Below are 15335 nucleotides of genomic sequence, written 5' to 3'. Positions count from 1 at the left end.
CCTTTTCCTTGCTCTGGAGGAGTAACTAGTGAAGAGAATAATACTTAAAAAGTGGGAAAGAGGTGCAGGAGAGAGAAGGAGTTTGGGGTACCGACCATCCAATCCAGTATGCTTAACACATGAAGGAACGATGCACCCTTTATCCCAACATTTCCAGAGCCTAATCAAGTAAGATCTCACTCACAGCACCTCAGACCGTGGGCATTTTTACAATATTGTCACTCTGGAAAGAGAAATGACCAGAGAGACCAGTTACCTGAAAGGTGCAGTTAGGCTGAGCCAGGGAAAAACAAGAGTGGGAATGCTGAGATTACATTCTCTGGGAGCCTCTGGGTTGTAGTGGGCCCTGGGCATCCTGCTATCCATGACAGACATTAAATCCACACCATTTCCACTAATACTCATACTCTCTCTTTGAAAGACATTTACTCTCGAGGCCCAAATAAACCCTAAATCATTTCTTCCCCATAAATTCTTCCTCCCTATTGATTTGCTTTTTGCAATTTTATTCTCCATAACCCAGAATTCCAGGAAACACCTGGCTACTGTCTTCTCCCCTTAGTTTCTTACTTTCTCTCCTCAACCCACATATTTTGCTCAAACTCCTCTTTTCTCTCACCCAGCCCTTGTGGTAGTAGCTATGATCCATCCCAGTAGTCTTCTCAATCTTTTTTTCCACATCGGGCATAATGAACCCGTCAAATCAAGTCCACACTGAAGGCTCATACGGGCTGGTACCCCTTTGGGGAAGTCCTTGATCTCTGAGAGTTTCCCCCAACTTCTCATATTCTGGAAGGGTCACTGGCTCCAGAAACATCCTGCACGATGGCGACAAACTAAAAATTGGTTTCAAGTAGGGGGTGTTTCACCAGTGTCTTAGATGCCTCCTCAATCACCATCAGTGAAAGACTCCCTGAGATCTATGTAATGTGGTTGATCAATCAATCAATCAATCGTATTTATTGAGCACTTACTGTGTGCAGAGCACTGTACTAAGCGCTTGGGAAGTACAAGTTGGCAACATATAGAGACGGTCCCTACCCAACAGTGGGCTCACAGTCTAGAAGGGGGAGACAGAGAACAAAACCAAACATGTTAACAAAATAAAATAAATAGAAATGATATGTACAAGTAAAATAAATAGAGTAAGAAATGTGTACAAACATATATACATATATACAGGTGCTGTGGGGAAGGGAAGGAGGTAAGGCGGGGGGATGGAGAGGGGGAGGAGGGGAGACATTGGCAGCTGTTTGCCCTTTAAGTTTAGAGAAGTAACCCACATTTATTGATCTGTTTATCCTGCAAATCTTTGCTACCAACAACCATGGCATTTGTTATCATCATCAGTGGTATTTATTGAGTGGTTACTATGTGCAGAGCACTTTTATAAATGCTTAGAAGAGTACACCACAACAGAGTTGGCAGATACGTTCCCTGCCCTCAGTGAGCTAACAGAAAAGAGGGGGAGACAGACATTAATATAAATAGATAATTTACATAATTATTTAATTTTTTGTGTCTCTCAGTTACCCCCCGGTTCACACCATTACAGTACATGGTAAGTTCACTGAGGGCAGAATCTATGTTTTTTACTCTATCCTATGAATGTTCCACACACAGCAGGCTCTCTTTAAATACTACCGAATGACTGACTGATCCCTATCTCCTGTAAGCTCCTAGACTGTGAGCCCACTGTTGGGTAGGGATTGTCTCTATATGTTGCCAACTTGTACTTCCCAAGCGCTTAGTACAGTGCTCTGCACACAGTAAGCGCTCAATAAATATGATTGATTGATTGATTGTGGGCAGGAAGCATATCTACCAGCTCTGTTGTACTGCACTCTCCCAAGTGCTTAGTACAGTGCTCTAAGAACAGTTACGTGCTCAATAAATACAGCTGATAGATTGATTGATGGATTGAACCATATAGTGTCCAGGTCGATTCCTGCTGCCATCCCTTAAGGAATGGGGATCCTTTTGAACAGTAGAAGGATACACCACACGGACCGGAGCTGACCTGGCCCCCACAGAAGGCTTGTTGCATCAACCCCTAGGACAAGAAGATATGGTGTCCCTCCAGAATTTCTCACCTTCTATGGTCCATTACCTAGTATTGGATATCTTCAGTATTTTCAGATTCTGAGTGCACTCCTCCAACAGCGTGATAGCTTTAGGGATGGAAAATTCTGACATACTCTCTAACCATGATGAATTTCCCTGTTTCACCAGAAACTCGCCCCGGGTTTATAGGTAGTAAAGGCCCCCAGCAGGACTGGACCACCAACCTGGACATTTTCCAGTGTTTTCTCAGGCACCCGGAGGGGACAGGAGATGGTCGATAGAGCCCAACTCCCCTCAAGTTTCTTTCAATGTCGTTTTGGTTAACTTCCCAGTCCCCTGGGAAATGTGGGTCCCTGAAACCAGCGTAACAGGAGACAGCCAGTAACCCTGCTGATCTACCCCTGCCTCTCTCCCATTCTGGCAGAGAGGGAGAAAGGGATCCACAGCTTAACCAGAAGTACTTTTATTTTGTTGGTATGTTTGGTTTTGTTCTCTGACTCTCCCTTTTAGACTGTGAGCCCACTGTTGGGTAGGCACTGTCTCTATATGTTGCCAACTTGTACTTCCCAAGCGCTTAGTACAGTGCTCTGCACACAGTAAGCACTCAATAAATACGATTGATGAAGATGATGATGAAGTACTGTGGTGGATGCTCCAGAGACCTCCCAGGCTTTGAAGGACCACAGTGAAGTACTGGCTGTTCACTGTTAATTACCATAGAGTCCCGGAGTGCAGACTACCTGTGTGGCCTAAGGAGTCCATTTATCTTAAGCTTGATGAGATCCATTAACTAGGTTCATTAGCTCTGTAATGGCAGTGGCGATTAGGCCACCCAAGTGCTCCATAAGCACTCAGCTGCAAAGAGGGAAGAGCCCGGGACCAATCCCCCAGGTTAGAAAAGGTAAGTAGAGGGAGGAGTTCTTAGGAAGAGCCTGCCTCCCTGCCGACCAGATTTAGTTGCTGACATCTGGTCTCAGCAACGGCACCATGGAAAACTTCACACCTAGACTCGGACTCATAAATCAATGGTCCCGAGATCATTTTTGTAGAAAACAAATAACATCTTGGAGAAAGATAATTGAATATGTGAATTTAATCTGACCGCAGCAAAATGCTCACAGTCACAATCAAATCAAAGATGGAAACCTAAAGTTGCATTATCATCTTTGTAAAGCCTACAACCGCACATTTTACACCTCCTGACTTGCCCCCAGCTGATTTAAATTCTAGCCCTATCTGCTTTGAGTTTATCAGTGCCGGTCACAAGTTTTGAATTTAGAAAAATTTAAGGTTATGACTCAACTGAAAGGATTTGACAGCGGTTTGCTGTAAATAAATAGACAACTGAGTAGAACTGGAGAAGAAAAGCCAGATGCTATTTCAGCTTTAGAGTTTCAGTTCCATTCCCGACATTAAGTAGGTCTCTATCTTCAGCTTTTACTCACTGTGTCACAACCTCATTTTCAATCCTGGTGCACAACACTAGTAAGTGGATTTCCAAAACATAATCAACCATAAAAATTGCAGTCAACACTATCAAAGGAGCAGTTTTATGTATGTAGTCATCTTTTATGAAGAGACTGTAGACTCTAGACTCTAAGTTCCTTGTGGACAGAGAATGTATCTACCAACACTGTTATGTCGTGCTCTCCCAAATGCTTAGTACAGTGCTCTGCATGCAGTAAGTGTTCAATAAAAACAATTGACTGACTGAAAAGTGAACATATTTCAAAACTCATTTGAATGCATTGATGATTATTTAGCTGCTTTCACATTTATCATTTTAGTAAAATCCGCATGCTCTTGGTCCACACGGAATGTTTGCTCTACAGAGGTAAGAATTTTGAATTCGCTAAATTTAGAAATTTGGTTCTCCATCATCAGTACGAAGTGGCAAGATGGGATTCTTCACTTACGCAATTTTATAATTTGCTTTTTCATTAAAATCCTACTAGACACTTCACCCTTGATTAATCTAAATATATCGAAAGTCAGTCGTTCCTCTAACCCAGGTCTCAGGGGCATGTTCAATAACAATTAAGGAAACTAGTTTCCATCAAAGCCTTTTATAAAAGCTACCACCAGGATCCCTTCCGTCATTCCCCGGGAATCTGGAGGATCAGCCCCCAGGATACGGCATTAGATTGTCATCACTCATTTAAATAATGAATAATCTGTATTTTTAAAGTGCTTCTTTCCAAATGCCCAGGGTGCCACACATAAATAACAAACCTATTCTAGGTGATCAAAACCACTTTCTAACCAAACGGCCAGACTGGAGCCAGGGGTAGGGGTTGTGGGAAGGGGGAAATAAGGAGGAAGCCACTGACTATATGAAAGGAATGCTAGAAAGTTTTTCAAAAATAAACATAACAAGGGTGACCCTAACAGAAAATACTGTTGAAATGAAATTGTCAAGTGTTTATTCGTTCATTCATTCAATTGTATTTATTGAGCACTTACTGTGTGCAGAGCACTGTACTATTCATTCAATTGTATTTATTGAGTGCTTACTGTGTGCAGAGCACTGTACTAAGCACTTGGGAAGTACAAGTTGGCAACATATAGAGACGGTCCCTACCCAACAGTGGGCTCACAGTCTAGAAGGGGGAGACAGACAACAAAACAAAAGAAGTAGACAGGTGTCAATAGCATCAGAATAAATAGAATTAAAGCTATATGCACATCATTAATAAAATAGAGTAATAAATATGTAGAAATATACACAAGTGCTGTGGGGAGGGGAAGGGGGGGCGGGGAGATGGGGAGAGGAGGAGGAGAGGAAAAGGCGGGGTTCAGTCTGGGAAGGCCTCCTGGAGGAGGTGAGCTCTCAGTAGGGCTTTGAAGGGAGGAAGAGAGCTAGTTTGGCAGATGTGTGGAGGGAGGGCATTCCAGGCCAGAGGTAGGACGTGGGCCGGGAGTGAACAGTGGGACAGGTGAGAACGAGGCCCAGTGAGGAGATTAGCAGTGGCAGAGGAGCGGAGGGTGCAGGCTGGGCTGGAGAAGGGATGTGAGGTAGGAGGAGGCGAGGTGATGGAGAGCCTCGAAGCTAAGAGTGAGGAGTTTTTGCTTGATTTGAAGGTTGATAGGTAGCCACTGGAGATTTTTGAGGAGGGGAGTGACATGCCCAGAGTGTCTCTGTACAAAGATAATCCGGGTAGCAGAGTAAAGTGTAGACTGAAGCGGGTAGAGACAGGAGAATGGGAGATCAGAAAGGAGGCTGATAGAGTAATCCAGTCGGGACAGGATGAGAGATTGAACCAGCAAGGTAGCAGTTTGGATGGAGAGGAAAGGGCGGATCTTGGCGATGTTGTGGAGGTGAGACCGGCAGTTTTTGGTGATGGATTGGATGTGTGGGGTGAATGAGAGAGTGCAGTCAAGGATGACACCAGGTTTGCAGGCTTGTGAGACGGGAAGGATGGTAGTGTCATCTACAGTGACAGGAAAGTCAGGGAGAGGACAGGGTTTGGAAGGGAAGATAAGGAGCTCGGTCCTGGACATGTTGAGTTTTAGATAGCGGGCAGACATTCAGATGGAGATGTCCTGAAGGCAGAAGGAGATACGAGCCTGGAGGGAGGGAGAGAGAACAGGGGTGGAGATGTAGATTTAGGTGTCATCAGCGTAGAGATGATAGTTCAAGCCATGGGAGCAAATGAGTTCACTAAGGGAGTGAGCATGATGGAGAACAGAAGGAGACCAAGAACTGACCCTTGAGGAACCCCTACAGTAAGGGGGTGGGAGGGGGAGGAGGAGCCCGCAAAGGAGACTGAGACTGTTTAGGAGATCAAAAGTAATAAAATAACCTTTCAAGGGTAGCTGTCCCCTTCCCTGACCAGTAACATTTCCACAGAGAGATGAACTCCAAACTGTACTCTCTACATGGAAAAAGAATAACACAGTTAACAAACTTGGTGAGTTTCATTTTTTCCCAGATGGATGGGGATTAAGTAACGGAAGTAGGTGAACTGGATAATTAGCCTGCTGGAAGCTTTAAGACCCAGGCTCAGAGGAAGAAGAGGGAAAAGCCTAAAGCAGTAGGCAGATGACCAGCTTGGGTAGGATTCTGAGAGTTGGGAATCAAACTGGTTGGGACCAATGGCAGGAAGTGAGCCACAGAGCCTCGGGAATAATAATAATAATAATAATAATAATAATAATAATAATAATAATAATAATAATAAATAATGACAATTGTTAAGTGCTTACTATGTGCAAAGCACTATTCTAAGCACTGGGGAGGATACAAGGTTATCAGGTTGTCCCACATGGGGCTCACTACTTTAATCCCCATTTTACAGATTAGGGAACTGAGGCAAAGAGAAGTAAAGTGACTTGCCCAAAGTCATACAGCTGACAAGCAGCGGAGTCGGGATTAGAACCCATGACCTCTGACTCCCAAACCCATGCTCTTTCCACTTAACCACGCTGCTTTAGAAGTCCACATTTTATACCGGAATGGTTAGAGAGTACAGATCAATCAACTAGTAGTATTTATTGAGCACTTACCATGTGCAGAGCATTGTTGTAAGTACTTGACAGAAACAACTAGACAACCTCCCTCTAGATACGTTCTGGTATTGATGCTCCTGATTAAATTATTGCTCTAATAGCGAACTGCATGAACCCAACCCCAATCCACCACCAAAGTCCCAAGAAGGGCTTTATCTTGAATGAAGGTCCATTCTCAACATTCAAAAATTACAGCTCCGAGCCCCAGGCAGTCAACAAAAGTACCTCAAGGCTCCAAAGGCCTTATTTTAAGAGAACATTTTCACTTTCTTCCAGAATAGCTGTGCCCCATCACGGCAGATGATGTTTTCACGAGAAAAAGGACGTGGGTCACATCCAACAGCGGACGGCTCCCGACACAGAGTGGGGGGCATTTGGGGTGAAAGGGAGGTTTCTGCTTGCCCCTCGCAAAAGCGCAAGTTTCGGTACCCGACTTAAGCCTCAGGACAAACACACTAGGAAGGACGAGGGGCTCTTTTACCTGACTGTGATAGTACTGCACTCCACAGACCGGCAGTAGGGTCTCTCTTTAGATGTGGGCTCCAAAGTCTTAGATGAATTTGGGTAAGGGCAGGCAGGACTGGTCCCTTCCCCACCCCATCTTCCTTGTTCAGTAATTGCGGAGAGAAAACTTGATGGGAATAAACTAGAGCCTAAAACTCTGTCCCCCAGCCAGCAGGCCCAGGCCCTCTGGAGCAGTTTGTCCCTATGGAGGCATGCCACTCTCGGTCACCCTCATGGAGTTTCAAGCTCAACCGCTTCACCCAACCCAGTGTGCCCTGGTCGGGGGATGGCAGGGATGGCGGGGATGGCGGGACAGGCCGGTCGGTGACCCCTGAAGGCGGTGGAAGGTGGACCTTGAGCGTAGGGTGCGAGGCCTGTCCTGAGGCTCCCTGCCCGTTGGGACAGGGACAGGCTGGACGCTCCCACCGACGGGCTGGATGCTTCCACGGTGACCGTCGAGGCCGAGGCGGGGAGGGGCCGGTGAGAACGACAGACAGACGGACGGACGGACAGACGGACAGCTCGACGGATAGGCAGACGGACAGACCGACAGACAGACCGACAGACGGACAGGCCGGCCGGCAGACAGACACACAGACAGACCGGCCGGCAGGCAGACAGACAGACGGACCGACGGGCGACAGACAGACTGACTGACGGACAGACAGACGGCCCGACAGACAGCGGACGGGCGGACAGACAGACAGTCCGGCGGACAGGCGGACAGAACGACGGACAGAGATACAGGGAGACGGACGGACGGACAGGCAGGCCGTCCCGCAGACAGACAGACGGACCGACGGGCGACAGACAGACAGACAGACAGACTGACGGACAGACAGACGGCCTGACAGACAGCTCGACGGACGGACGGGCGGGCGGACAGGCGGACGGAACGACGGACAGACATACAGGGAGACGGACGGATGGACAGACAGACCGTCCCGCAGACAGATGGACAGACATACAGGGAGACGGACGGATGGACAGACAGACCGTCCCGCAGACAGACGGACAGACCAACGGACAGGCAGCTCGACAGACTGACGGACAAACAGACGGCCCGACAGACAGCTCGACGGACGGACGGACGGACAGACAGACAGTCCGGCGGACAGGCGGGCAGAACGACGGGCAGACATACAGGGAGACGGACGGATGGACAGACAGACAGACGGACGGACGGATGGACAGACAGAAGGACGGACGGACGGACAGACAGACAGACAGACAGCTCGACAGACGGGACAGACAGACAGACGGAGGGAGGGCAGACAGACAGACAGCTCGACAGACGGGACAGACAGACGGACGGACGGACAGACAGCTCGACAGACGGGACAGACAGACGGACGGACGGACGGACGGACAGGCAGACAGCTCGACAGACGGACAGACAGACGGACGGACGGACGGACGGACGGACGGACGGACAGACAGCCAGCCAGACGGAACGAAGGAATCGAGGCCCTCCAAGTTGCTTCCTCTGCGGCCGCGGCGCCCGCCGGGGTCTGTCCGAAGTGCTGAAGGGCCCCGGCCCGGCCCGGCCCGGCTGCCCCCGGCCCGGCTCCCCCCGGCCCGCCGCCCCTGGTGCAGCCTCCAGCGGCCCCCCGAGTCTCCCCCTGCCCCCCCTGCCCTCCTGTGCCCCGTCCTGTCACCTCTGTCCCTCGCAACCTCTTGCCGTTGGTCCCCCCCCCCCCCCCCGGGCCACGGTGTCCGGCTCTCCCGCTCCCAATCCCCCATCCGTCCCCCCATCTATCCATCCATCCATCAACCCATCCCTCCATCCATCCATCCATCCCCTCATCCATCCATCCATCCATCAACCCATCCCTGCCTCCATCCCTCCATCCCTCCGTCCATCCATCCATCCCTCGTCCCCCGCATGCCGGCTCCGACCCCCTCCTCCCCCTCCCTCCCTCCTTCCCTCTCCCGCTCCGTCCTTCCCCCTCCCGCTCCATCCCTCTCCCGGCTCCCGCTCCGTCCCTCCAAAAGCCCAGCGCTCTCCCCGCGGCCCCCCGGTCCCCCTTCCCTCCCTCCCTCCCCCCCCCCCCCCCCCCGCCCCTCCGGCCCGGGCTCTTACCTTTTTCTTTCGGTCCCGGGATCGGTTCCTCCTCTTTTTGTTGGATTCCTCCTTTTCCTTCTGCTCCTGGAGGGCCTGGGCCTCTATGTCTTTAATCTTCTTCAGCTGTTTGGCGGCTTGAGCCATGGCGGGTCACGGGCCCGGGGGGCCCCCTCCGCTGCCCAGTCCTGCCCTAGCCCCTGCCCCGGACGCCGGGGTCCCCCCTGGCGGGACCCCCCCACCCCCTCCTCCTCCTCTTCCTCCTCTTCCTCCTCCTCCTCCTGCTCCTCCTGCTCCTCCTCCTCACCGAGCCGGAGCGCGGGGCACAAAGCGGGGCGCCAAGGGGCAGGTGGGTGCCCGGCCGGAGCGCCCGGAGCAGACCCTCATCCAGGGGGCACCGCCGGGCCGGGCACCGGGCCAGACCTGCGCCCTCCTTCCCCTCCTCCTCCTCCTCCTCCTCCTCCTCCTCCTCCTCCAGGCTGCCTCCCCAAAGGTGGGAGGGGGAGGATGGGGGGGGGAGGGGATGCCCCCCGCCGCCGCTTAAGGCAGGAGGAGCCGGGGGAGGTGCCCGGCGCCGGCTTTAGCTCCGCTGCCCTGCTCGCCTTGCTAATGCATTGCGACCACTAACCTGCAGACAGGCAGCCAGACGGTGGCTTTCCCCACCGCATTGCTGCTGATGCGGGAGCATTTTCCAGCCGGTGCCCGTCGCCCCCCGGGCCGTGTCTCTCTTTCTCTCTCTCTCTCTCTTTCTTTCTTTCTCTCTCTCTCTCTCTCTCTCTCTCCTCTCTTTCTCTCTCCCTCTCTCTCCTCTCTCTCTCTCTCTCCCTCTCTCTCTCCTCTCTCTCTCTCTCTCTCTCTCCCTCTCTCTCTCTCTCCTCTCTCTCTCTCTCTCTCTCTCCTCTCTCTCTCTCTCTCTCCCTCTCTCTCTCCCCTCTCTCTCTCTAGCTCTCTCTCTCACTCTCTCTCTCTCTCCTCTCTCTCTCTCTCTCTCTCTCTCTCTCTCTCTCTCTCTCTCTCTCTCTCTCTCTCCCCACCAAGCATCCCCACACGCCCCCCGGCCCACCACCCAGGCTGGGAAGGGACAGCTGGACGAAAGGACCGGATGGCTGGAGGGGCACAGTCCCACTCGGTCCCTCCAAAGAAGAGGCTGGAACAGCCTGAAAGCTGTCAACCCGACCCAAAAGCCATGGGCTCCTCCGTTTCAGCCTTTTAGCCACACTTTTTATTATTATTATTATTAGTATTATTATTATTAACAATAATAATAATAATGTTGGCATTTGTTAAGCGCTTACTATGTGCACAGCACTGTTCTAAGTGCTTGGGGGGATACAAAGTGACCCAAAAACCATGGGCTCTTCCGTTTCAGCCTTTTAGCCACACTTTTTATTATTATTATTATTATTTTTATTATTATTATTAATAATAATGTTGGCATTTGTTAAGCGCTTACTATGTGCACAGCACTGTTCTAAGCGCTTGGGGAGATACAAAGCGATCAGGTTGTCCCACGTGGGGCTCACAGTCTTAATCCCCATTTTCCAGGTGAGGGAACTGAGGCTCAGAGAAGTGAAGTGCCTTGCCCAAGGTCACACAGCAGACATGTGGCGGAGCCGGGATTCGAACCCCTGACCTCTGACTCCAAAGCCCGGGCTCTTTCCACTGAGCCACGGATGATGATGGTGGTGGTATTTGTTCAGCGCTTACTATGTGCCAAGTGCTGTTCTAAGCCCTGGGGTAGATACAAGGTGATCAGGTTGTCCCACGTGGGGCTCACAGTCTTCACCCCCATTGTACAGATGAGGGAACTGAGCCACAGAGAATAATAATAATAATAACGGCATTTGTTCAGCGCTTACTATGTGCCAAGCTCTGTTCTAAGCCCTGGGGTAGATACAAGGTGATCAGGTTGTCCCACGTGGGGCTCACAGTCTTCACCCCCATTGTTCAGATGAGGGAACTGAGCCACAGAGAATAATAATAATAATAATGGTATTTGTTCAGTGCTTACTATGTGCCAAGTGCTGTTCTAAGCCCTGGGGTAGATACGAGGTGATCAGGTTGTCCCACATAGGGCTCACAGTCTTCACCCCCATTGTACAGATCAGGGAACTGAGCCACAGAGAATAATAATAATAATAATAATGGTATTTGTTAAGTGCTTACTATGTTCCAAGCACTATTCTAAGCCCTGGGGTAGATACTGTTATCAGGTTGTCCCATGTGGGGCTCACGGTCTTCACCCCCACTGTACAGATGAGGGGACTGAGGCACAAAGAAGTGAAGTGACTTCCCCAAAGGAGACAAGTGGCGGAGTCGGGATCAGAACCCACGACCTCTGACTCCTAAGCCCGGCCTCTGTCCACTAAGCCACGCTGCTTCTCTAAGAAAAGCACACTGCAGCACCTTGGCCTCTTTAATCCACGGTCAGGTCACACTCCACAGACTGGTGGGGGGGATCTCCTCCCTACGGCTGCGGGAATCAAACGACTTGGAGGATTTTTTGCTTTCTGACTTATTCGCCCCTCTCCTGTTCTGGGGGACTTTGCCTTGGCATACTCGTTATCAATTAGAGGTAGGAGCCGGCCCAGGAGGAAGTTAAACTCGTTTCTTTCATTTCTTCCTTTTACAGGAGCCCGAACCGTTCGACATGCCCCCTTCCTGATTTGCTTGTCTGACCCTTAGCCAGTGTGAATCAGTCAATCCATCAACTGCATTTACTGAGCACATATGGTGTGCAGAACACCGTACTAAGTATTTGGGAGAATACAAGGTAGATATGGTCCCTGCTCACAGTGAGCCGGTGTCCCCAAATACTCCCATTAATCAACTAACCAGCCTGGCCCACCAGTGCCTCGTCTATTTGCAGTCCTGGCTACCAGCCAGATCCCAAAGGAGTAGCCCACTCCTCGCCTATTGGTCAGCCAGAGGGCAAGTCGGGCTTGGGCACCAAATTCAGGATTTGAGAACTGGGGGAAAAACTGAGAAAGGGACTGACCTTGGAGTCATCCTGACCCAGGAAGGAGTATGTTGAGCAGAAAACAACCTAAGGAACTTGGTGCAGCGGATTAATTGCCAACAACCCTTTCTAGACCGTAAACTTCTACTGAGCAGGGAATGGGCATGCTAATTCTGTTGCATTGTACTCTCCCAAGCACTGAGTATGGTGCTCTGCATATAGTAAGCCCTCAATAAATACAATTGATTCGTTGATTCTATGGAAGGGAGTGGAGTCTGAACTGTTTGGAGGCAAGAAACAGTGGCACTCAGCACCTGGATTAGAGAAATGCAGCTGCCTTCGGTGGCAGGCCAAAGACAATATTCCACCAGAACTGAGGTCTGATTGTAAGTTTTGTACTGTAACTGTCCCTATATACATACGGAAAGCTGTTCCTACATCCCTGCATAAATACACACAAGTGTACATCAGAAGTTGTTCTTGGGGGTTCTGAGATGATGGTGAAATGCTACTTGCATGTGCTAGGGTGTCTGATAAGACGTAAGACTAATAATCTTCTCCACATTTTGTGCGTCCAAAGCTTGGCCCTTGCGGTCTGTGGCACCTAACAGTAATAATAATAATGATAATAATAAAATCTGTTAAGCCCTTACCATGTCCCAAGTATGGTCAGTAGGTGCTGGGCTAGATACAAGATAGTCCAGTTGGACAGTCCCCGTCTCTCACTGGGCTCACAGTTTAAGTAGGAGGGAGAACTGGCACTGAATCCCTATTTTTCAGATGAGGACAATGAGGCTCTGAGAAGCCAAGCGACGACTTATCCAAGGTCACGCAGCAGGCTGATGGCGGGGCTCTTTCCACTAGGAAGTACTGCTTCCCACACTACTGGTATTGTTTCAGTTGCTCCTTTTGTGGGTTCATCTCCGGAGGGCCCTACTCTGAGAGTCACCCTATTTCTAATAGCCGTCAGCCACCCTGATCTATGTCTGCCTCATTGTCTGTAATTAAAACCACAGTATATGAGGTTTGCTTCATTATGTCCTTAAAATGTCTCTTCTGCCCACCCCGTCTGTGCCCCTCCTGCAGCTGCTTCAGGGTCTTGCTGCCATCGATTCGCCTCCTGTGCTCTGCCTGCCACAAACCACACGTGTATGCCAGAGGTCTGCTTGCGATCCAGGACCTCACTGTTTGTGATCCATCTTGTTGCTTGACAAGTGCGGCATGTAGACAGCAGTAGAAGTTGGATATATTTTCTGTGATAGGTCCAGTCCTCTATAAACCTACAGAATAGTCTGAAGTTGTCTATCTTATTGATGTCACTGTGTCCGTCACTCTAAGGCCACACTAGCCTTCTCGTGTCCTTTGTTGACCTCTACTTGCATCCTTGCACCACTGGGCACTGAGTGACTTAGCAGAATTCCTTCTGGGCATCCAACTGTGTCACTAAGGGTGATCTTTTTTTGCCTATGTAGAACAGGCTGGTCTTTTTCAGGCTAATTGTCATTCTGAAAAGTTGACATGCCTGCATGTCTCCTTGGGTGTGTACTTCCAAAGCACAGACGTAAGAATGTATCGATTCATAACCGATTCAAGGATTTTCAAGGATACGCATCGTATGTCAAATTGAAGGATGTTCCCAGGGGGTTAGAATTACACTCTGTCACCGGCTTCCAGATTCCTTGTTGGGTAATTGAGCGTGGCTGTGGAAAATAGTTGGACGAGACTGGAGCTAGGATACGACCCTGGTTTATTGAGGCTGACAATAGGATCAGACAAGTTCCCTTCAATGCCAGTATGGCCAAGCCATATAATCCGGGGGTAATCTTAAAAATCTGATGAACTTTTGGGGGGCACAAACACTTTTTTTAGCAGTTGCCAGGGTCTAAGTATGCTGATTGTGACCAATCAATCCATGCTATTTATTGAGCGCCAGCTGTATGCAAAACAATGTACTAAACTCCTAGGAGAGTTTAATGGAAGGAAAAGGCATGTTCCTTGACCTCAAGGCACTTACAATCTAATTATGCTTCAGTACGATCTAGAAACACTGCCTAAAGGTCTTGATTCTGTTTCTTGCGTTTCTACTGTATCTGGTTGTTCAGCAAAAACGTCTGCTGTGCCTCTCTGTGGTCGGAAGCTATGTTGCAATTCCAAAAGCCCTTGGTTAATGATCCAAAGTGACCGATTCAAGACAACTCCGGCTTAGGGTTTTGTCAGAAAAAAGAAAACAATTACGATGCCATCACATTTTTCATATAGCCTTCCTGCTATTGTCTTCAAGATGGTGAGACATTTCTTCAGGATTCTGGGCACTTAATCCCACAATATTATAGTTATATATTAGTATTTGTGGTTCGGTGGCCAGACAGCAGGCCTTGAAGTCAGAAGGACCTGGGTTCTAATGCCAGCTCTGCCAAGCGTCCGCTGTGTGACCTTGGGCAAGTCACTTCACTTCTCTGGGCCTCAGTTACCACATCTGGAAAATGGGGATTAAGATTGTGAGCCCTATGTGGGAAAGGGACTGTGTCCAACCCAATTATCCCAACTCTTAGTACAGTGCCTGGCTTAAGCGCTTAATGAATACTGAAATCATTTATCATTATTATTTTATATTATATATAGTATATATTAATTTAATTGATAAATATTAATGGTGCAAATTAATCATCGTGAGGGTGGGGCTTATCATAGTCTAGCACACAATCATGATGTCATGACATACAGCAAAGGGATTTGGAGTTACTTTTTGACTCTTGGGATCAGAAACCAAGCCAAAAAGGAACTCTCCATCTTGAGAGCTTTAAGAAAAAAACTGAATACAGTCATCTGACTTGGATGGTTTAGTCATTCATGTGCCAGGAAAAGGGGATATTGGGTCATTTGGCTTCTTAAGGTCTAGCACTTCACAGCTACAATGTGCTTGGCTAATGTCTGCTTTGTTACAATCGAAAACTAAATCGATCTGGGGTATAACCACAAGAACAAACAATAATAATAATAATATGCAACTGTTTCAGAAGCCCAAACATGGGTCTACATAATGGGCAATGTGGGCATTGCTTGCCCTGTCATTTTTGCCAACTACTTCCATCTAGTTTCTTGGTGATTGTTCTTGGGAAATAGAGCAGAAAGTAACGATGCTATCTGAGGGAGGGACATGAAAGGGAGAAGAGTTGATGACAGGGAGGTGGGGGGGGGGGGATGATCAGAGGGCCACACTCTTGGTAAATACTCATC

At 49.1% G+C, this 15335-nt stretch overlaps 1 protein-coding gene across 5 annotated transcripts in view; it reads right to left on the bottom strand.

The window, feature by feature from the left end:
• Positions 1–9286, bottom strand: part of ANK1 (ankyrin 1) — a 210045-nt gene extending 200759 nt beyond the window's left edge. For all 5 annotated transcript variants that reach the window (XM_038746726.1, XM_038746727.1, XM_038746729.1 and 2 more), the window contains exon 1: positions 9161–9286. In XM_038746726.1, coding sequence (XP_038602654.1) covers positions 9161–9286 — 126 coding nt within the window. The remainder of the gene's footprint in view (positions 1–9160) is intronic.
• Between the last annotated feature and the right edge of the window lie 6049 nt (positions 9287–15335).

The sequence above is a fragment of the Tachyglossus aculeatus genome, chromosome 5 (genome assembly GCF_015852505.1).
Source record: "Tachyglossus aculeatus isolate mTacAcu1 chromosome 5, mTacAcu1.pri, whole genome shotgun sequence".
In the NCBI taxonomy this organism is placed as follows: domain Eukaryota; kingdom Metazoa; phylum Chordata; class Mammalia; order Monotremata; family Tachyglossidae; genus Tachyglossus; species Tachyglossus aculeatus.
The sequence above is the reverse complement of the archived record's forward strand: the minus strand, read 5'-3'. Positions and strand labels throughout refer to the sequence as shown.